The 23,979-nt window shown below is 36.1% G+C and overlaps 1 protein-coding gene across 2 annotated transcripts in view; it reads left to right on the top strand.

Annotated features, from left to right (window-relative positions):
* Positions 1-23,152, top strand: part of LOC110032866 (probable uridine nucleosidase 2) — a 35,127-nt gene extending 11,975 nt beyond the window's left edge. For both annotated transcript variants that reach the window (XM_020736639.1, XM_020736638.1), the window contains exon 9: positions 22,781-23,152. In XM_020736639.1, coding sequence (XP_020592298.1) covers positions 22,781-22,889 — 109 coding nt within the window. In that variant the 3' untranslated portion in view covers positions 22,890-23,152. The remainder of the gene's footprint in view (positions 1-22,780) is intronic.
* Positions 23,153-23,979: the final 827 nt, after the last annotated feature.

Below are 23,979 nucleotides of genomic sequence, written 5' to 3'. Positions count from 1 at the left end.
TTATGTGAGTTGGGAATTTGACGAGTGTTTTACTAATTGATTTATCTAATGAATAGTATGTAGAAGCTCTTAAGGGGTTGGGGATATTATGGATCGAAGTTTCTATTGAGTGCAAACATTCATTAAATTTTGTGTGTCTAAAACAAAATCATTCTTTTTCTTGGTTGTATTAAGTGCGGACATTCATAAATGTAATTCTATTGCTTTAGATATTATAAATAGAGCTTTGTTCTTGCTATCGAAATGTTGTTTTACATTGTGAGAATCCATTTTTGTTTAGGGTTAAGTTTTGGTAGTTTAGCATTGACAAAATGTATGCTGTTGGGAGCATTATTTGAGGTATGGGTCGTGAGATGAAATTAGTAATTGCATGTGTGTGTGTGTGTGTGTGTGTGCCTGTGTGTGTGTGTGTGCCTGTGTATGTGTGTGTGCCTGTGTATGTGTGTGTGTGTGTGCGCCTATGTGTGAGCGTGCGCGCGCGCACACGTGTGTGGATTTGTTTGGTATTTTTAAAACCAAAATTACTATGACATTAAGTTGTGGTGATTGCTGGTTTGTTGACCCATTCTTCTCACATATATCACATGATCTTACTCCTAAGAATAGTTTTATAGTATGATTTTTTAAACCTATGTGATGCACTTCAACTCAGTTATTATTCTGTCTTTCTCCTAAGTATAAACCATTTTTTTATTGTGAATTTATAAACCTATATGATGCATTTCTTAACTTAGATACTTCATGATCTTACTTTTAAATATATTGTCTTCTATTTTATATATCTGAATGTACATAAAACACTTAACCTCATATATTAGATGATCTTACTCCTGTGAATACTATCTTCAAGTATATGCATATTTTATAGTCTATATGATACACTTCTTAGATATTATCTAATCTTACTCTTAGGCTTATTTTCTTATACACCATGTATCTAAACCTATATGACATATTTTGATTCAGATACCACTTGATATTTCTAGTATACTGGCTCGCAACCAAATGTAAATGACGATCTTGGATAGGATACCTGTTAATAAAATGATCTCACTGAACTCTACTTAGCTTACTTGGCCTTTTATTTTTTTCAAAATATTTTTAATTGATTCTTACTTTATCTTAATCTAGACAAATTTTCCATCATTTATCTTTCTATTTTACCATCTTGCCTTTAGATTTTGAAAGTTTAGTTTATGTTATCCACCTTTATTACAATATCACTTTAATTTGTTGTAACTCACAAGATGGGAAAATAAAAAGATGCTATAATGACAACTACTCCTAGCTGCAGCTTCACAACTGCTTCTTCATACAGTTACAACTATCTCAAACGCAACCTAAATAAAGACTACAATGCCCTTGTAGAATGTAACTATAATCACACAATTTTAAAAATAATTCAAATAGAAAATTAGAACTAAATTTTAAAATATTGCAAAAAATTAGAATTTTAAATATTACATTAAAAATTATGCATTACTTAACATTAATATATAACCAAAAAATTGAAATTATTCAAGTACTTGTTCTAATTCCTTCTACAAATTTCAATTTTTTTGTTGATCCTATTTGTTCTTTAATAAATTTTTATCATATATATATTTTTTAATTTTTTCTTGAATTTTTTTGTTATAATTTGTCAACCTTCTTTAGTGAAAAGTGTTGTCGGTCTGTTACCTAATTCAATCATCTTTTGACATAAATTATAAAAAATAAATTTGAACTCACTCTCCCAAGTGCCTGATATAGCACTATCTTTGTGTTTTCCCATCTTATGAGTTACAATATATTACAGGGATATTGTAATAAAGGCGCACAACATAATTTTTTTTAAATCTAAATGCATGATAGTAAAAGGAAGATAAAATATTGGAAAAAATTTCCAAATTTAGATAAAGTAAGAATTAATTTTATTAAAAGAAAGTGTAGAAAAAATTTAAAGGTCAACCAAACAAAATACTGCTCAGTGAGATTACTTAATGAGTCAAACAACACCTTATTTAGGAGTAAGATGAAGTGTATCACATAGGATTAAAAAATCATAATATAAGTCAATGTTCTTAAGAATAAGATTAGGTGATATCTGTGAAAAGAAGCAGACAACAAACCATCAATCACAAATCACCACAGCTTAATGCAATAGTAATTTTAATTTTAGCAACACCAAAGAATTCCAATGACAATAAATGACTAAAGACAACTAGTTGAATCATAGCTAGTTATCAGTTAAGCCCTTTGTGAACCAAACATATTGAACATGCATATCTAATCCATTGAAGCAACATAACTTTTTTATATATATATTGATTTCATTTAACGACTCATAGAACAAACGATACTCCTGCAGTATACATTCAGACCAGGCAAGCCTACCAAAACGTAACCTGCAACAATTACAAAATAAGAGGGACATCAATGTTTACATAATCTTTTTTATGCATACTTGGCAAGCAATTCAAATGTGAAACACTTAGTTCAGATAATAGATAATAATAGAAAAATCTAAAACAGAGCTATAACCAAACTTATTGAACATGCATATCTAATCCATAGAAGCAACATATCTCATATTTAGTCGGCTCCTTACGTGTTAATCACAAAATATGGGTACAAAAAAAGAGTTGGGAGAGGATCCCCCGCTATCAAAACCCAAAAAAGATGTACAATATTCACTCAAAAGGGGGTTCCTCGTCCACATTACAATTTCACACAAAAAAACCCAAAGAAAAAAACTAAAAACAAAATAAATCGAATACCCATCAAAATAAAAAGTATACCCAAGTATCTGTGCCAAAAAAAAAAATGTCAAAACGAGACAACATTCTTGAAACTGCGAGCCGCCATGAGCTGAAAAGCAATTATAGGAACATAGTTTTGTGTATACAGCATTAGAAGACGTAAAGAAGCGCCCGAGTCATCCAGATCAATATCAGCTAGCTTGCAAACAAGCAAAGTAGAGTTCAAAAAGTAATGAGAATTGAAGCAAGGCAGCCCATAGGCCTTTCATCAGCTCAATATCAACTAGCTTGCAAATGAGCAAAGTAGACTCCAAAAAATGATGAGAATTGAAGCAAGGTAGTCCACAAGCCAGTTCAAAAGTAACAAAAGTGGTAGGGGGTCCTCCCGGAGCGACAACCACAGTGAAAGAAATAGGAGAACCAAAGTGAAAAACCGCAAGCTTCATCATCCGTGTCCACAATCGTAAAACAAAAATTCTGCAGCTAAAACCAAAGTGAAACCAATAGAAGACAAAGAAAAGCATAAAAAAGTATCCAACAAGCACATAAACCCCATAGAATCGCTGAAAGATAACAGATGGAGGCAGTGACTCACCCAGTCCTCTCAAAGCTAGGTAGAATTCCCCAACTTTTAAAACCGCAAAGGGTACTATTAAGGGGCTTCGAAAAAACATAGAGAACTCGACCAATAGCATGAGGGGAGCCAACAGTCATCATACTGGGTAGAAAACACCCCAATTATCAAAACAAATTCCAGAACTGGGCAACCCCCAATTAACCAAACCACAAAGTATTAAAGCAAAGTTTCTCAAAGAAACACACATCAGCTCCAACCGAAAACCAACAGCTACAGAGAAACAACAAAAAATCATATAAAAATAGTTGCAGCAATCCATAATCATATACTGAGGAAAGGTAAATCCAGAGAGTCTCCCAACAAGAGACGTTTTAATTGTTGAGTTGGTGTAACACCAACTAAAATGCTACCCGCATCTTTACCTCTTCTAGCCAACCAATCAGCAGGGGAATTATCTTCACAAAAAATGTGGGACAAATGAATTGATATGTTGTACTTATCAATAATGTCTCTAATTCTGTTCCAAGTACCCAACATATTCCATTTGGGTATGGAAGCCACATCAAAATCCTTGTAAAGAGTAATATAATATGTCTCAACAATAAGATTAGGAAATTACAGGAGATCGCAACTTGCTGAGACAGTAAAAATGGCAAGCACTCGGCCTCCAAAGGAGAAGAGAATAATCAGTGAAGCAAAGAAACAAAGACATTGATCCAAGTGATTACGAAAAACCCTTCCAGCACCAGCTGCTGTGGAAGCCCAGCTTTCATCAATATTAATTTTGATCCAACCCAAGGAGGGGGTTTCTACTTAATCAGAGCGGCCATCCTACCCACCCTAAGTTGAGACATAGAACCACCCAGGCCAAAAATGCGGCAGGCCCGATGAAAATAAGCAAGTGTGTAAGATACAATATTGGTAGGAGCCAAACCCAAATTTTGATATTTATGATCATTTCTGGCCACCCAACTAAACCAAAACACTACTAAAGGAAAACATGTACATTTTGTATCTACCTGAGCAGCGGGTCTCCAGTTAAGGAGATAGTCTTTAATATAATTTCTATTTAACCAGTTTATATGAAAATGCTGACCCAAAGCATACCAAACCTCTCTGGCGTAAGAACATTGAAAATAGAGGTGCACCACAAATTCCTCCTCCCTTTACATAAGTAACATTGAGAAGCAAACTTCAGACATTTTAGTTTAAAAATATCATCAAAGGGCAGCATGGTAAGAAAATATCTTCAAAGGAAAAAGGAGATGGAAAGAGAAAGAAAAGCATTCAAAATATCTTTCCCCCGATACCAGTTACCATAATTATAGAGACTCAAGTAAAGCAATTTTGTGGGAGAAATATGAGAGGAAGTTTTCCAAAGAGGAGTGTCCTTCGATATCATATTTATAGGAATTTTAGTGACATGAGCAGTTTTGTCACCTATAAGAGAAAACACTTTGTTAACATCCCAAATCCCATCAAGCCAACAATCTGAAATAAACAAATTGTTGTTACGAGGTGTTTGAGAAGATAAATTCCGGTTTCCCAAACCCCATTGAGTGTGCCAAAGAGAGATATTTCCCTCTCCAATTCCCAAAAAATAAAATTACAAGCCACCAATTTAGCTTTCCGAATTGCTTTCCAAAGTTTTGAACCCCTCACTTTCCATGGAACAATGACCGGGTTTAAATGAGCACAATATTTATGATGGAAGAATCTAGCCCCTAAAAAATTGTTAGCATGGAATTTAACCCAAAGTTTGCACATACTAATTTTAGAAATTTGTTTCAAACTCTTAAAGTCTAAACCTCCAGGGGATATAGACTTGTAAACTTTAGAGACAACAACCCAATATTTTCTAGATTGAGAGTCCGACCAAATAAAACAATTAAACAGTCTCTCCAACACGATCTGTGTGCTCTTTTTGAGATTCATAATTTATAATGCATACAAATGAATGCTCAACAAAACATTTTTGAGAAGGGTGATGTGTCCACCATTAGAGAGAAAAGTGTTCCTCCAATCATTGATTTTATGCTTGATTTTAACCACCACTTCATCTAATTGTGTTTATTTGCGACATTCTCTAAGCAAATTAACGCCCAAATATTTGAGAGTCAAAGAGACAGCATGATAACCAGTGTAAGAACAACCCAAGTAACATTGGAGTCATTAACAAATTTTTCAAAGTATAGATTGCATTTTATCTTACTGAAGAAGAAACCAGAAGTATCTTGAAAAACATCAAGAACCTACATAAGAGCTTTAATAGCTGATTTACTAGCATTAGTGAGGAGTATGTCATCATTTGCATAAGCCAAATGACTAACCAAAATCGACGATTTATGAGAGAATTTATGTCTTAATCATCTGCATCTGATTGATTAAACAAGAAAAATAGTAAAAAACTATGATAAAAATAGTAGGGATAAAGGGTCACCCTGCTTGATACCCCTAAAAGCGGAGAAAGAATCATAGGAGTCACTATTGACAAGGACAAAGCAGTGATTAGTCTCTAGCCATCGTCGAATTAAAGAACAAAAATTATTATGACAGCCACGGGCCTGTAGAGTATGAATAATGAAATCTTAACTAATAGTATCAAAAGTTTTTTTAATGTCAAGTTTAAGAACCATGTTGCCACCACGATATGTTTTGTTAAGATCTTCAAGAAGCTCTTGTGCGAGTAAGATATTGTCAGCTATTTTACGCCCCTTCATAAAGACAGATTGCTGCGGCGAGATAATATTGATAAGAAGAGATTGTAATCTAAAGACAAGCAGTTTGCAAATGACTTTGGAGATAACAGAAGTGAGGGATATAGGTCTGAATTTATCCCAACTGGTTTTGTCATTACACTTAGGGATGAACACAATGAGAGAAGTAAAGTATTTACCAGAATCATCGCCCTGAAAAGAACTTTGGATAGCTTAAATAATTTCTTTTTTTATGATATCCGAATAAGATACATAGAAGGCAGCAGTGAAACCATCCGAACCAATTACCAATCTCATCTTTATCAGTAAGAAACCTCCCATCAGGTGTTTTAATTTTTAGAAGTGTTCATATTTCTTTTATGCTTGATAGAGACATGGAAGAATTTTGTATTGCGATTACTGCTGTTAAAATAAATATTATTTATTTTTTGCTGTAAAAGATCCTCTTCCAAAGATATAGCTTCAAGAATATTAGTATGAGCTTGGGTCAACTCAGTGTCATGATGAGGAGAACAAATGACCTGAGCCTCAAGAGTATCCACAACCATTTGAGTTTTCTTTACCTTATTATGAACATTACCAAAGGTATAAAAATTTCATATATGTAACTTAGTAGCAACCTGCTTATAAAGTTGCCAAAACACGAACCAAGGATTACCAACACCATTAGTGTGCCAAGCCTGCTTAACAATACTCCAAAAGTTATCATGAGTAGTCCATATATTAAGAAATTTGAAATGATACTAAATAGGTTTGATAGTAAAAGCGAGAGAAAACAGAATGAGGTTATGATCCGTACCAACATGATTTAGATATTACACTTTAGAGATGTGAAAGTAGTTGAGAAAATAATGATTACCAAAGAAACAGTTTAGACGTTGAAAGAGGGATCCCTTTCTCCAATTAAAAGGAGAACCCATGTAACCATGATAAAAAGACGAGCCTCAACAATTTTATCACAAACGTGATTGATAAGTGTGAGATCACCACACCTACAATCTCTCCTTTTAGAGGGTTTCATAATCATGTTAAAATCACCTCCAAAAAACCAATTATTTTTAATGGTATCTCCCATAAGCGAAAGTTTATGCAAAATAAGGTATTTATCTTGAAGAACAGGACTAGCATAGACAAAAGGGGCACAGGAAAAAATGTATCCAATTTAAAATAAACCAAAACGAATTACTCATTTTCAACAATATTTAGATCATTGTTGTGTTTCCAAAAGATTTAAATTTTGTTATTAGTGTTGCAAAAATGATTGTACTACTTAATTTTTTTATGAAGATACACTCTTTATTAAGCGAAACAAGCGGCTCTAAAAGAACAAAAATGGATAAATTATGGATTCTGCTTGTGCTTAAGCCTATTAAGGGAGGAAGTTTCCGTCACTCCCCTAATATTCTAAATCATAATATTAATCATGATTTCTCAAGCCACCCCTTCTAGATGACTTAGGTAGGGTAAGCAATAGCAGTGAGTAAAAATGTGCCCAAACATACGACAGTGTGAGTAATATGGTGAATATTTTTTCAATTTTCACCTTTTGCCAATAACCTTTGTGCGCAGAATCAATCCAAATTTCATCACAGAAAGACAAAGTAATATCCCTCTCAACCAGTATATGAGCATCAGAAGGACTGTTCAATAGGAAATTTGGGTCATCTATCTTAAATGATTTGCCATAAGCCGCGGGGAGAGAAAATAAGATTTCATGATTGAACAAATGAAATTTTAACTCTGCAAAGCACAACCAAACTAGAATATTACAGGATTTTGATTTGGGATCAAGTCGTCAAATTTAGAATTTTCATCGGAATGTCATCGATTCTAATAAAACGACGAGATAATAATTGGGTATAATCCTCATCATTAGATAAGTGGATAAAAATATGTCGCCTATCCAACAAACTATTTTTCCAAAATCCAGTGAGTTTTATAGAATCAAATTTCTTTCTAATTAGATCAAGTTTAGGGTGTCGAAAAACAAATTTCCCAACAAGATCTTGTTGAGCAAAAGAAGCAAGAATGTTGGACTCATCCTCAGAAACAAACATTGCAAGCTTGTCATTCTTTTTCCCAATTTTTCGAATAAAATTGTACTCTATACGAACATAAAGGGAATCACGAAAGTATTGAGGAAAGAGACAAGAGTTATCAATATTAGAGGTAAGAGCTCCCGTGAGAGCTTCAGCAAAAGACCGCTCCATCCGAACCCCAAAAGCAACCCCTCAAGGGACCGAAGCTGCAAGAAATAGAACAAAGCCAAAATCACATGAAACGAGTAGCCGAAAATGAAAAACAGAAGAAACGCACCAACAAGGAGGGAGAGAGGAAGAATATCATCGGCATCAAAGCACCAAAAGAGGAGAAACACCTCCGTCGCCATGGAATCGCCAAACCCTAGCAGACCAAAACTCCATCGCGATTTCCCACACGCTAGGCCCCATGATGAGAGCCCGCACTATGTGCCAAAATACTCGGGAACCCAAGCTACTGAGGATCGAACCCGTGAACCCCGCCAACCAACAGACTACTGCTTGCGGCACACACACACACACACAAACAGATATATATATATATATATATATTAATATATTAATATATTAAAGAGAAAAATTTACAGATAGGTTGCAAAGAGGGCCCAACTCACACAATGCAACATATACAAAAACCTAAAGAAACAAAAATACATAAAGATAAAAAACCAAAAATCCACCAACAAACGTAAAAGTGCTGGAGACATCCCACTTTAGTCCTTCCTCTGCCTCTAGTTCTCGGAAGGGAGCCAGCTAACAAATTGGTAAGGTGCATACCATTACCCGATGTAACCAAAGTATCATCCATCAGATTTCTGAGCTCAAGTATGTCTCCATTCTTCTTCTTCCTTATGGATATGTAGACCCGTCATTCCTTATCCGAGAATTGACTCATATGATCAATTGATTGGTTCAAAGGTGGCCGGACAGGTGTAGGACGTTGCACATCACGATCCTCTTGAGTCTGTGTAGCATTGACATCTTTCTGGATCTGATGAGGCGGTTGTGAAACAGCAGAAATATTTTCACCTGTAATATCAGTGATATGTTCTAGGCAGGCGGAGTCTGAAGAATCTCCCTCACCTCCACGATAGGAGGTTCTAAAAACGGGGGAGCTACAACAATGTGTGGAGATTGAATGGTTGACATATTGATTGGGGGGATAGTGATGTCTTTAGGTGTATCATTTTGATGATCGATAGTGTCAATAACTTGGAGTTGATTGGGAGGAGTTAGAATCTTTGCCTCTAGCGGAGCACTTTATTTTTTTGATCTGAGGTGGGGATGTGAATGACATTGAAAAATGCAGTGACCAAACATATGACAATTCGAACAATACGAAGGAAAAAAACTCAATCTCTACCTTCTGCCAATATCCATGATGCTGTGTGCCCAACCAAATTTCTTCGGAAGCGTAAGAAGTAATGTCTCTTTCAACAATTACTCTAGCTTTAGATGGACGGAAAAGATTAAAAGTAGGAATTTCCGTCTTGAGTGACTTACCATAAACTGAGACAATAAAATACAATACTTTTTGAGAAAAATAATGAAATTTCAGACCAGAAAGACGAATCCAAACTGGAATAATTGGTGGTTCCTTCTGTGGGTCAAAATCTACAGACCATTTTAGAATCTTCATTGCTCTGTCATCAATCCAGATTATTATTCTAGCAAATAAGCGTGTGTAATCTTCTTCATTATTAATTTGAATAAGAATGTCTCCCATCTAATAGTTTAATTTTCCACTCCCCAATAAGGTGTATAAAGTTCAAATTCCTTGCGAATAAGCTCCATTTTGGGCTGACCATATAAAAATTTCGCAACCAAATTAAGACGATAGGAGGAAGCAAGTTGAATACCTTCATCATCTGTTAAAAAGATGACAGACTTCCCATTCTTCTTACCAGATTTCTTGATGTCCTCTGTTTACTCAAATATTGGATAAACGATGCTCTTGTGGTATAACCTGGCATGCCCACCAACACATAACCATAGATAATAATTGATGTTCTTAATAAAGAACAATATTTCGATAGTAGAAAAAAAATCCTCGATCCATAATATCCAAAACTATAACGTGAAATATTTGAATGTTTACAATCAATGCAACCAAGAAAAAAAGTTTTTTTTTGTTTTGATGAGGATGAAATCTATGAATGTCCACACTCAGTACAATACTCGATTCATAATATTCCCTACCTCTTATGAGCTTCTACGTACTACTCTTCAAATATATCGATTGGCAAAACACTCATAAAATTCCCAAATCACATAGATCAACCAGTCAACAAATGATGTAAGCATTACAAAGATGTAAATGATTCTTAAAAATTTTCAATTTAATTTCAACGTAAAAAAAATATAGCTATAATTCAAATGGAAAGAAGAATCGAAAGTAGAAATAACATCAAGTAAGAGAATATGTGCATTGAGCTTCAACCGACGTTGATCAAGAAGTGCCCAAGGCATTTCTTTCGTGGATGTCATGGATATATTGGGGTTTATGCAGGTAATTTCACGATGAGTGATATCAGCGTTGCCTTTTTTAATTAGCGCTTCAGAACTCGCAATGAATGTGACACTTCCACTAAATTCGTAAAATGAAGTTCTGCGGATGTAATCTTTCAAAACATCGTGAAAGCGACGCTCCCCAAATGTTGGTGACGACGGTTTTTAAAATAAAAAGCAATTTAAACGTTGCTTAAACGTTGCCCCAAATTGGGCATAAATTTTCACTTGATTTCTCATGGTGCGAGCATAAACATGCTTGTATAAATGCAAGAAAAGATAGAGTAAAATAAAATTTAATAAAAGAAAATTTCATAAAATATTAATGAAGATATATTATAATTAAAGACATTTCAGATTCCTATTATAAATATTAAACACATGATAATTTTGATTAGAAACATGATTACCCTTAGCACCCCCTTACAAGCTCATGATATGATAAAAAACATCAAGATTTTGTATGATTTTTAATAGAAACATGATTACCCTTAACACCCCCTTATAAGTTTGAACAATAGTTTTCTCTTTTTTGCACTTGCCTACGACATCATGGCTAAGGGTATAGTTTCTCACCATGAAGTCGTAGGTTTGAATCTTGCATGTTACTTTTTGGGCTCTCTTCTCAAAAATTTTGTATGATAGAAGATCGAGAGAGGCAAGGCTTCATCCAGGATAGTTTTTTGACAGTTTATGGCAGAAAACACAAGCACAAAAAAATAATGTTCATTTAAGGTCCATTTGAGATAATTGTAATTTTTGTAAAGATGGTTGTAAAATTGCTGTGTAAAAAGTAATTTTTTTAGAAGTTTTTATGGGTATTATAATTTTTTTAAATGGTTAGACAATAAATTTTTAATAACTATCACACTTTAGTATATCTTATTCTATATAACATCTTTTAGCTACAAAATATTCTAATAAATAGTAAAAATAGTAGCCAAGTAAAGGTATGATGATTGTTTGGAAAACAACAACAACGACAAAAGCTTACTCCCACTACATGGGGTTGGTTACATGAATCTTTTTTCTCCATTGGAAAACAAGGTAAAAGTTTTACCACAAGTAGACTCTTGGACTTCATTTGGGGGGGGGGTTACTTTTAAATGCTTCTCTCCATACAAGTACTTCAAATATATTTTCTCGAAAATACTTGGTTAAAGTAATTTAAAAAAGAGAAAACTATCGTTCAAACAAACATTATTTTTAGTTAGCTATTTTTTCTATCCCAAAAGTTCTAATGAATTTTTAAATGATAACTTTCTCACTACTTTTTCTTAAATTATTTCTAAAGGGTTATTTTTAGGGAAAAAAAAATATTTGAAATTGTTGCAAGAAAATAAAGTTTTAAGAAAGTGGGATTTACATACATATCACCAAAAACTTTTTCATATACACCTGTGGCTCCCTAAACATCAATATTACAATCATATCACTTAAAATCCATTATTCTATTGCATCACCACCGAGGTTGCCACCGTCATCATGCTCCTAACGACATCTTCGCTTCTCTATTCGCTTGTCTCAGTTTTCTGGAAAAAATTTACATCTAAGATCCGGACGCAGCTCTGCGTGCGTACTCCTATAATATGCCGCCATGTGTGATATATCAAACCCATCTAAAAAAATATTAAAGTGTAACCACAGAGGTTATTGGAGTGGAACCGCAGATGTTATTGAAGTAGAACTGCGAATGTTATTGGGAGGGTTATTGAGGGGTTATTGAAGCATTAACTCCAATAACGTTGCAATAACCTCTCAATAATCCCCAATAACCTACATGGTTCTACTCCAATAACCTCTGTAATAACCTCCCAATAACCTCTATGATTCAACATCAATAACCTCCGACAATAACCCTCCAATAACCTCCATGGTTCCACTTCAATAACTTCCTGCATTAACCCTCGCAATAACATCATAACAACCCCCCAATAAATTCCTCGGTTTTACTTCAATTACCCCACAATAACCTCTACGTGATGACATATTATTGGAAGTCCTCACGCAGAGTTGCGTCCAAACTTCGGATGTAAAATTTTCTCCCAAGAGACAAGGTTCTCGTTGCAGTCGGTTTGACGACAATAAGGAACTCCCACTGACGGTTTCATGTTGGCATGACATGCATGACTTGTGACGGAGAAAACCAGAGAAAATTTAACATTCGGAGTCTGGATGCAGCTTTGCGTGCGGACTTCCAATAATGTGCCACACGAATGTTATTGTGGGGTTATTGAAGTGAAACAACAAATATTATTGGGGGGTTATTAGTGGGCTATTGCGGGATTAATGCTGGGGGGTATTGAAGTGAAACTGCGGATTTTATTAGGGGGTTATCGCGGGGATTATTGTCGGGGGTTCTCGGGAGTTATTGCGGGGGTTATTGTGGTGGTGAATAATTTGCAGGAGCCCTTTCTAGAAATTATTGTGGGGGTGAATAATTTGCAGGAGCCCTTTCTAGAAAATAATGCCCACTACCGCGACATCTCCTTCCTATTTGATCTCAGTTGGTGGGAAAAATTTTCTCTGCTGACTCCAGACGTAGCTTTACGTGCGGACTCCAGTAATATGCCGCCACTTGTGCTACTTCGCGGAGGTTATTGAGGGGTTATTGAAGTGAATCCACAGAGGTTATTAGTGAGTTATTGCTGGGGTTAATGCAGGGAGTTGTTGAAATGAAAACGCGGAGGTTATTGATGAGATTATTGCAGAGAGTTATTAAAGTGGAACCGCAGAGGTTATTGGGGGGTTATTGCATGGGTTATTACAATGAAACTGCGTAGGTTATTGGGTGTGTTAACTCCAATAACGCCGCAATAACCCCTCAATAACTCTCAATAATCTCTTAATAACCCTCCAAATAACATGCAGAGTTCTGCTCCAATAACTCCGTGGTTTTACTTTAATCTTTATTTAAATGACTCCGATGTAGCACACATGAGAGTTTATTATTGAGAGTAATTTTTCCGATGTTGGCCATGTATTCATAAACGAGGAGGCCATGAGGCCATGGGGATCTTCAAAGAAGAAACCACGAAGGCGAACAAGGTTCACATAATGTATGCTTTCGTTGGTGTAAACCTCCGCCCGAAACTTGTCGCCGCTGCCGCCAGGGCGTTCAAGCTATACCTGATGACTATCGCGCGGTGGAATCCGGTAGCGAGCCTTGGAAAACTGTGCCCAAGCTTCTCTGAAAACCCAGGCGTTGCTGATGAGAACTCCTTGTAGGTGAAAATCTTTAGGCTGCCAGCTTCTCCTTCGTATTCTTCCTTTGTTTTTAGTTGTCGATCCCGCTAAAGCATGACAAATGCTGAGGAGGAAGGGTAATTAAATTATTTGCAATGATAGCGCATATAATGATGATGATGATGATGAGCGTTCCAACCTTCCATTTCCTCTTTTTGAGAACCCCTTTTCCGACAAAACTCTAATTAACAGAATATGTGAGATTTTGTTGTTTTAGATATTATAAGTGGTCATGCATAGATTCGTGCATGCGCGAGTTTCAGGGGTTGTTTGGTGGTGCTGTTTTAATTTGATTTAAGTTGGATTTAACATTAATCAAGCCAAATACAAAATTCAAGGGAGCTAAATCTGGCGCTTCTCTGAATCCATTTTTTTCTCCTTTACGATGTAATTATGATTTAGTAAAATTGGAACATTCGGATTTATTTTAAATGTTGTTAATCTAGAAAAATGCTGGGTATGATTTAACTTAAATTTGATTATATTCATTTGAAGCATGTGACATCTTATTTCAGAATTTAACATCATTTACATAAAAAATAGGATTTAAATATGAATCGGATTGCTTCAAGTGCAACTCAAATATTTTTTATCACTCGTGTCTTTAATTTCCGGTACAATATTACCTTTTTTTAGTTCATTTTTGATCCATTATATGAACTATGATTGATAGTATAAAAGCAGAGCTGTTTTGTCAAAACCTATTTTTGCAATGCCAGTAATGTCTCTTCCAGAAAGTTCAATTGGTAAAGCCTGGCACTGGAATGGTGTTGGCTTTTCATAATTCTGCTTTGCAATAGCATTCACTAGCACGGTAGAAAAACCACAATCTGCAAAGGTTTTTATTGACTTGGGTTATTCAACACCAAAAACTTGTATTGTTAAGCTTTCCCGATATTCTGTAACATCTAAATCATTCATTCCTAGCAAAAGAAAACAAAAGAAAATGTCATAGAAAAATAGATGAAAAAATAACATATATGGCTAATTAGCTAGGAGAAAATGTAGGATTCCATCATGACATCCATCTATAAAAAAAACTAGATTATCCCGGCGTAACACTAAAATCTGCTATCATAGCTAAAAAGCGACTGGCATGTATGCTTATTACCCAGCTAAAAGGAAATGCATACAATCAGGTTAAGAGGGAAAAATACATGCATACAAGACCATCTGCTTGAGCAAGCAATCATTAGAGATTGTGCAATTCCAGTGGATATATTTTCTTTGCAAAATGAGTTGTTTTTTTTTTCTTTTTATCTTTAAAAAAGATGTGGGTAAACCTAGACAAAAAAGATATTGTACCTGATAGATTTAATCAATTTAACTAGTATATAACTATAAATAGTATTTGAAGCCGAAGCTAACTCTGTTTAATACTCCGCATTATTAGTATATCTAAAATAAGCAGTAATTTTCTTTAGTATTATTTATTTTAAATATTCAAGTATTATAAAGAACTGCAAGTACATATGCTTCAAGAAAGCAAATGAGTAAAATCCAGTGAGAACAATGCCGAAAAAAGAAGAAAAATAAGAAGATATTGTCATCATGCTTAGCTTAATACATGAAAACTCAATGATATGATGAATTGCAATTGATAGGGTCTCACAAGAGTAGAATTAAAATTTACAATAATTTTAAACAAAGTAAACTTTATGCGGATATAATTGATAGGGTCACTGTATTTAACATAAAGAAGTGAACATGTACAAACATGCTTTATATTTGCAAAGGTTGACAGGATCATGTCTGAATAATATAAAACCAAAAAGTCAATTAAAAATCACGTACTCTTATGTTTAAGTCTAATTTGGTAACTCATAGCAGTACAATTCAACTAAAAAGTTGTCAAACAAGCCATTTCAACTGCAGCTCTCACAAAAAAAAAAAAAACAAAAAAAGAGCCTTGGATGCAGCTGAAATATCAATTCGACCTAGATAAAAGTATCAAATCACATATGCCAAACCATCCATGACACTAACTTAATTACGTCACAAATCTATATTAGTTACTCCCACCTACAATTGATTGATTTTTCAAACAAAAAGAGTTGTGAAACATGTATGCCTTGAGAAACTATATCAACATTTCATTTTCTTATATTCTCACAAAGGAGCATTTTGCTTTATCCCCATTTGATACCATTAAAAATATATTCATCTAAAGTTCAGGAAGAGTGGGAAGACAACATTTTTTTTTCTTTGAGTCAGAAATTTCAACCATGACTGACATATTGAAATTTGTTCTCATTGGGAAATTTTAGTGGGGACACCGAGTTATGGAAGTTATCAGAAAAAATTTTAATGACCTCAAATTAGCAGAAAAGTGGAAAGTGGGGCTCATGGATGAGAGATTTGTATTGATTCAGTTAACTGTGCCTGAAGACCACACTTGTATTTTCTCCAAAAAATATCTTAACGTTGCTGATAAACCAATGAAACTACTCAAGTAGTCTCCTAATTTTGACCCAATCATGAATCTCCTACTGTACCCGTATGGTTTAGTCTATCTGTCTTAAGTTGTACTTTTTTCATCATCAGGTTCTTTACTCTATTGGTTTTATATTTGAGGATCCTATGAAGCTAGATCTACCCACTTTCAACCTTACTAGACCTTCTGTGGCTAAAATACTTGTGAAAAGAGATTACTTTGCCTGATGTTACTGAAGTATGGTTGGGCGCTATTGCATAATGGATATTGGTAACGAATCGTCATGGAGCATAAACATTCTTATTGTTCTCATTGTAAAATGTTTGGGCATACTCTTGATAAATGCCATAAGCTTCACCTTAATTTGAAATCTAAAGATTAAATGAATAAGGAGGAATCTAAGGATATATCTGTACCACATGGAGAGAAATCTATTGCCCCTGCCGTTACTGTTACTACGAGTGATGTGATGCTGACATCTTCAAACCCCAGAGAAAACAATACTGATGGACTATTACCTACAAATGATAGTGTTCACACTGATAATCAGGAGAGTCTTGTAGCTCCACTTCTTCAGGAAGTATCCGGTGTAGAGACAACTCATGCTTCACATATACTAGAACCTATTGTGGGTACTACGGTTGGTATTTGTTCTGCTTCAGTTCTACCACCCCATCAGACTTATTCTTCGGATGAGGAATAACAGGTCTATTCCAGGAGAAAGAGGAAGAATGGAGGCCGACTCCACCTCGGGAACATATTGGATGATACATTGGTACTACTGGCAATGACAATCATCTTACCAACTTATTAGCTTGCTCCTTCCCTAGAACTAGAGGCAGAGGTAAAACCAAATTGGGCCGCTCTCGAGCCACCTGATACTATGTATTTCGACACTGTTAGGCCTTTTATTTTAGTATCTAATGTATTTTCTGTTTTTTCTAGTTTTGAAACCTTTTGTGATTTTTTGTGTGGGCAGGGTGCCATGCTCCATGCGGTGCCATGCTTGGGCCCTCCCACACATTGTATCTGTATATTTCTTTCTATTTAATATATTAGCCTTTTTGTATTTGTAACTTCAGCTCAATCAGATGGTTGTAGTAAGCTTCGGATGGACCCAACGAACCTCCAGATGAATTCGCAGGCATTGGTGAATTGTCTAGCCATGATCTCGATCAAGCTCGATTTTAGGTGTTGGTCTAGAGCTATGTTAGAAGCTGTTTAGGATGAGACTTTTGTGGGGAATCAACTCCTCTTGCTCTGGTGATGGCGTAGGTACAGTTAATTAGAGTTTAGTGGACTGTGGAGGTGTAGAGAAATCTGTCCTGGTACGAGCTGAAATTTTGAGCTCAAAATTGGGCTCACATAGGGGGAACCAGAGGGGGACAATGGTGGGCTTGAGCTGAGGAGTTCTTGGAGAGTCTCTGGTGAGATTTTAACAGAGTTTCCCCAAGGATTTTCAGAGTTTATTTTAACAGAGTTTCCCCAAGGATTTTGATGCTCTCCCCTTTGGCTGTGAAGGGGGCTGTTTAAATAGAGGAGCTTTGGGTGGCTACCAGAGGCAATTGATAGGTGCAAAACAGTGCTTAGGTGGAGGGATGAAGAGCTCTAGTGTCCAATCAGACTTAGCCAGCTCAGGTTAGTTTAAATTTGAGTTTTGGCCATTGAGGGTTCCCTTGGGCTGGCTGTTTTCGACGGCTGAGGTGGTGGCTGGCCAGGGTTCGGTCATTTATTGGCTCAAGGAGGTATAGTATGACATGATGGAAAAGATTTCAAGATTAGGCCAAAAATGGGATGAAATCCCTTAAATTAGGGGACCATTGATCCATAGCTCCTCTTGGGTGGGCTAGGTGAGTCTAGCCTGGTCACTAGGGTGTACTGGATGGCTGTAGAAGCTTTGACTTGATCAATTTGGCATGGCTTGGTCAATTTTGGTGCATGGGTTCAATTTGGGTCAATTTGACTTGAAGTTGAGTCTAGGTTGGGCTCGCCATGACATTGGACTCAATTGATTGAGAAACTTGGAGTAAATGATTGTCATAAAGAGTTTAGAACAGATTTGGAGTGCTTTTGAATTGATTTGGAGGTTCAATTTGAAGGAATTTGAGCATTTGATCAATTTGGGGATGCTGGGTTACACTTAAGTTTAGATTATGCTAGAGTTGAGCTAAGTCCAAATCGAGCGTTAAAAATGGTCTAGGAAAATGTTATGAAGAGTTCTCAACATTAATTTAGTGTTAATTTTTGGGTTAGGACATTCTGTTTGGTGGAATTTGGGCACATGACTAAATTGGGGTAAATTTAGGAATTTTGGATTTAGGTTGAAATTGAGTGAAATTGAAGCCTGACCAATGCCAATTGAGGATTCAATCTGGTGTGTAGGAATGTTACAAAGGGGTTAAGATTCAAATTGGAGCAAGTGGGCTATAGGGCTCAATTGGGTGAGATTAGACCATATGGTCAAAATTAGGGACTTTGGTTTGGATTGAAATTGGGTTCACAATGTGAGTCAATTGAACTTGGATTTGGTTTGAATTGAGTTTGGTCATTGATGAATTTGAGTTTAAGATTGAAATTGGAGAAAATTGGAACCAAATTTGTGGACATTTGGGGTGAATTAGGGTAATTGGGCCTTTAAGGGCAATTTGGGGCGTTTTGTCAAGTTGGTCAAATTAGTCAAATTGGGTTTAGTTGAAGAGTCTAAATTGGTTTTGGGGACATTTGAAATGATTTTGAGGGTTTTGGAAAAGTTTGGGCCACCAAGGATATTTTGGTAATTTTGACAATTTTGGGGGTATTTTGGTAATTTTGGCAATTTGAAGATGGTTTAGGCAATTTGGGTGGTTTCAAATGGTATGAGATGATTTTTGAACAAATTTAGGTATTTTGGGTGAAATTGAGAATTTTGGTCAAACTTAAGGTTTGTGGGTGTTTTGGTAAATTGGGTAGATGTGGGGGGCAAAAAGCTAAGTTAGGTATTTTGGTGAAATTGAGGTGCTAACAACCCTATTTGAGCTATGGACCAATGGAGTCTCCATTTGGGTCCTCTATGTAGTTAGTGGGCCTAGGGGACCATCTACATGAGTCTCCCAAAAGATCAAGGGATCAAAGTCAACAAGTTTGGGTTTAGGGTTGTGAGTGAGATGTAACTTGCAAGTGAGTGACAGTGTGTGCACCAGCTCAAGACCAACACCCAGATGTTTGACCCTAAGGCCAAACAATCCTATGAAGACTCCCCTTAAACTCACCCATATTGGCCCCACTTACTAAGTGCTAGAGGTTATGACCAATATGTGGAATTTCAAGTTGAGTAAGGAAGAGTTTAGATTTTCTAATGGTGAGAGTTTCTTTTCTAGTCCTCTAGGAATAGTCAACAGAAAAGTCCTATGGCTAGACCCTAGGCAACTAAAGAGGAAAATAGACCTCAACCAAAGTGAGGTTAACAAATGGACACCCAATAGATGTGGTGTGCTGGGCGAGTACACCACGCGTATTAGCATTGACCGACGAGATCAACATCACCAACACGGATTACAAAGAGTAGAATTAGGTGACAGTGGTTTTCGCTTGGGAAGAACAGAGATTCTCACCGAGGAAAAGAGAGGAGATTTTGGGGACAATCGTCGGATAGACCGACAGTCCCAACAAAGATTCGATTTGCATTGAATATCTCAGAGATTTAGTTTGGATTTGATTTAAAATTTCAAGGAGATGGCGCGAGGAAATTGGATTGAGTGTAAAACACAAGCTCAGAAAAGGGAATAGGGCTTCAAAGCCTAACCCGAATGTAAGGATGATAATAGGACGTCAAAGCCTACCCCGATTGTAAGGATGAGAATATGACGTTTAAGCCTACCCTAAATGTGTGGATGAGAATAGGACTTTAAAGCTTACGCCGAATGTGAGGATGAGAATAGGACGTCTAAGCCTACCTCGAATGTGAGGATGAGAATATGATGTCTAAGCCTACCCCGAATGCGAGGATGGGAATAGGACGTCAAAGCCTACCCCGAATGTGAGGATTGACGGTAGAAGACTCCGTGTGAATGTGAAGAAATTGGTGTAGAAGATATTCGTGCTACACAAGCAAAGAGTAAGAAACCTCAAACTCGAGAAAAACAAACTCAACAAAGCTTATCATTTTATTTTCTTGTTATTTTTATCATATTTAATTATCAAAGTACATTTTCAAAATTTAATTTTTATTGGTTGATTTTCAAAAAGGTTGATTTTCAAAATTTTCAAAAACAAGTTTAAATTTTAATATCAGACTTTCGTTATATCGTTCTTCGTTTATTATAATTTAGAACTAATGTATGGTTCCATGACTTTATCAATCACACAAAAGGAAAATTTGACAAACATGTTGAAATTTGAAAGAAATTTCATTGATCTGCTTCAAATAGGTGTTACAGACTGAATACGTGCTGAAAGCATCAAAAGAGACAATCATGCTGAATACATCTGAAACATCATATGCTGAGTATATATCATATATGTTGCTCTAACGCAGTACAAAAAGTGACAAAACTGTCTATTTGTCCTCTGTGGGACGAGCTCCTAATCAAGTTGACATATCAAGCCACGTTCCAGGGCAAGAATTTCTTTTATGTGTGCTTAGAGGTGCAACCATCTCATAGCTCGTACGGGCGCAACTCCTCTAACTCTGGATCTGGTTGAAACCCATACGGTATCTTGTTATCGTCCACTGCGGTGTCGTACCCCTGAAATGCAGTGCTTGGCTAAGTCTTCTCCATTTCTTTTCAGAATCAGTACTGAACCCATCGGTAGTAGAATCTCAACAGGTCCTCTGGACTCAAGGCCGATAACGTCGATTTCTTTTCCGAACAGTATATTGTTTTTACTCATGAATGCACCGTGCAGAATGGCCTCATGAAATCATGATGGTCTATGTGCGGGGAATGCAATCTCCTTCATCATATATGTTGATTGTACAACTGTTTGAAATGCAATCGGCTGGTAGTATACTCCATCTGATCATTCTCTTTATTTCAGAAGGCATCAGATCCACTTCATCGTTACTTAAGATACATGGGGGTTTCCTTGCCTATCTTTAGTGAAATTGTAATAACAACCACATTGGATGATTATTCTGTCTTTTCCTCGCATCCACTTTTGTGGTTCTGAATAAGTTCTTTCCATTAGTAGTCCCGCTCGACCTCTGTCCCTCAGATCGATTATACAATCTATAATTTTCCTTTCATCACTTTCAGAGAAGACCATTGTATATAGCTCCAGGCCCTCCAGAATGTTGACAAAGTTTCATTGTATTTTCTCGTAGAATCCAAATTCTTACTTCTTTACTTAGCTCATCTTGTCTAATTCTGCCATGGTGACCATTTGTGATTGTCGGGGCTGCTCCCTCATTTTCACATCTGTGTGATACCACATCTAACTTGACTCTGTAGGTAATGGAATATGTGAATCTGTGTCCGGGTAAGCTGTCTCCTGACGTCCCGTGTCGGCGGCTATGAACTCCTCAAAAGAACTGTAGTGGTTTAAGTGGAGAACATTGCATGTTGGGCATTCCGCGAATGCTCCTCCTTTTGATGCTTGAATAGGAACTTCGATGTTGCACATCAGGCAACCCCTATAAAGTCCATATGGTACTGCTGGTGGTATCTGCTTTGCAGGAAACTCGGACTCGTCCTCTGTGGCAGGCAAACTGGAGGAAGTTTCTCTCATGCATGGGTCGTAAAACCAAAGTTGATTATAAGCTTGCCATATTTGAAATCTAGTTGACCGTCCAATTAACCTTTCAAAGCATTCAAAAGTGGTTTAATTATTTAATTCGAGCTTGATTTGATTCGGATTGGATCAATTTTGGTGTCATATCATTTGTTTCGCCAAGCTGCTCAGTTTGACTGCAAGGTTGCTAAAATCGGAGTTCTTAATGATTTTTATTTATAGTGTTTGGGATTGACCTCCCATATAAATAAAAAAAGAAATTAAGACTACTCCATCTGACGACCTAAAGAGATTCTCATGATTGAACGACATATTGTGGACATTTTAGTGACTGGATGATTTCAAAATTGGACAATTTGGGCCCGTTCGATGTGTCTCAACAAGACGTTCATTTTGACTATAAATTTGTCAGATTTGGAATTCATTTGCCACTCAAAGATTCCAAAGGTGATTTAATGGCTTGATTTGGCCTTGATTTGGTCATTGTATCAATTTTGATGTTATTGTGTTTATCTCATCGAGCTGGTTTGTTTAACTATAAGTTTGTTAAAATCTGAGTTCTGAATGATTTTTAATTTAAGCTCGAATGTTTCTTGCTAAAAGAAATATTTTTTAGAATGGTGCTCACAAAGTTTGTGTTTCGAATGACAATTTATCGATGGCCTGTAGGTATGTAAATAAATAAGAATTATGTAGTATACATGCAAATACTTTTTTTTTTTTTCATCAATAGTGTCCTAATAAATTCTTAATAAATTCTTGACGGGAAAAGTTAAGCTAGCTAAGTTTTTTATGAAAAACTTTCTTAGATTTGAGGAAATCACGGAATGGTCTAATAAGCCCAAGGTCAAAGTTGCTGTCACCGTGGATGCTCCAGCGCTCGTTGAGATTGTCATGGATAGGCTAATGAGCTCTTAAAGAAAATTACATTGGGAAACCTGGAACAATTATGTAAATTAATTTGTGGGATGTTAGTGCTTTCATTGCTTATTGTGGTGGTGAAATGTGGTTTAATTTATAATTTTATGATTTTGTGTAATCAAACCATGCATTTTACTGCCTTTTTAATGTGTGGGAACTCTTTTATAAGATTAAACTAAGAACAATTTTAGCTGATCCATTACTGGAACAGGAGGGTATTCCGTGTTACTTTTGATATTAAAAAAGCTGTAAGTGTTTGATGTGGCTTGTAATCTTTATATTTTTGTTTTTGAATCTTTTTGAAGTATTTATTCTTTTCAGTTATAGTTTTTTTTTTAAATTTTTTTTAGTTTTAAATCCAAAACATTTGCTCAGATTTATTGGAATATCGAAGCATCTGTGGTACAGTAGTTTGACTATTAACACTGATCAATTCCTACAAATTTGTTGTCCATTTTTTTATCGGCAAAGTTGAGTTTTTTTGATAATTAAATTAAAAAGTGATTTAAATATGAGTCATAATTGTATATTATATGCTTTAACGGAACTTACCCAGATCCTAAAATTTCTACTTTTTCGAAGGCTAAAATAAAATTTAGCATCTAAGCTTTGCTATTTATATAATGCAACACTCCGATACTCCCATTACCGCTAATGAACTTGACGAAGCCTTCCTGCAAATAAAAGAGAAAAATTTGCCTACCTAAGAGGTACGTAACGCTGTGTACGTCGGGGAGGTTATTCGGAGTATTGGAGGGTTATATCTGTTAGCATTGGAGACTGCTTGCTCTCGGCTCCTACGTTTCATGAATCGGCGCCAGCGCTCCCACAAACCACCGCTCACGTCGCGAAATGTCGCGATCTCTCGTTCGCGCCTCCTGCCTCTTCAGTCGCGCGCTAACCGCTCTGGCCTTCCTCTGTTGTGAAGCGTAGCTTTCCTTCGCTCCATCCTGTTTGTGATAAAAGACTTCGGACGGATCCTTTGAGTTTCTAAGTCACGTTTTGAGCTCTTCTTTGGGCTTTCTCGGGATAAAGGAATAGTTCTTCGGGTTTCCACAGGACAGTGTAAGAGAAGTGCAAGGAGTAG

This window comes from Phalaenopsis equestris, unplaced genomic scaffold (genome assembly GCF_001263595.1).
Source record: "Phalaenopsis equestris unplaced genomic scaffold, ASM126359v1 Scaffold001041, whole genome shotgun sequence".
NCBI lineage: Eukaryota > Viridiplantae > Streptophyta > Magnoliopsida > Asparagales > Orchidaceae > Phalaenopsis > Phalaenopsis equestris.
Note: the sequence above shows the minus strand (reverse complement) of the source record. Positions and strands in the feature narration are given on the sequence as shown.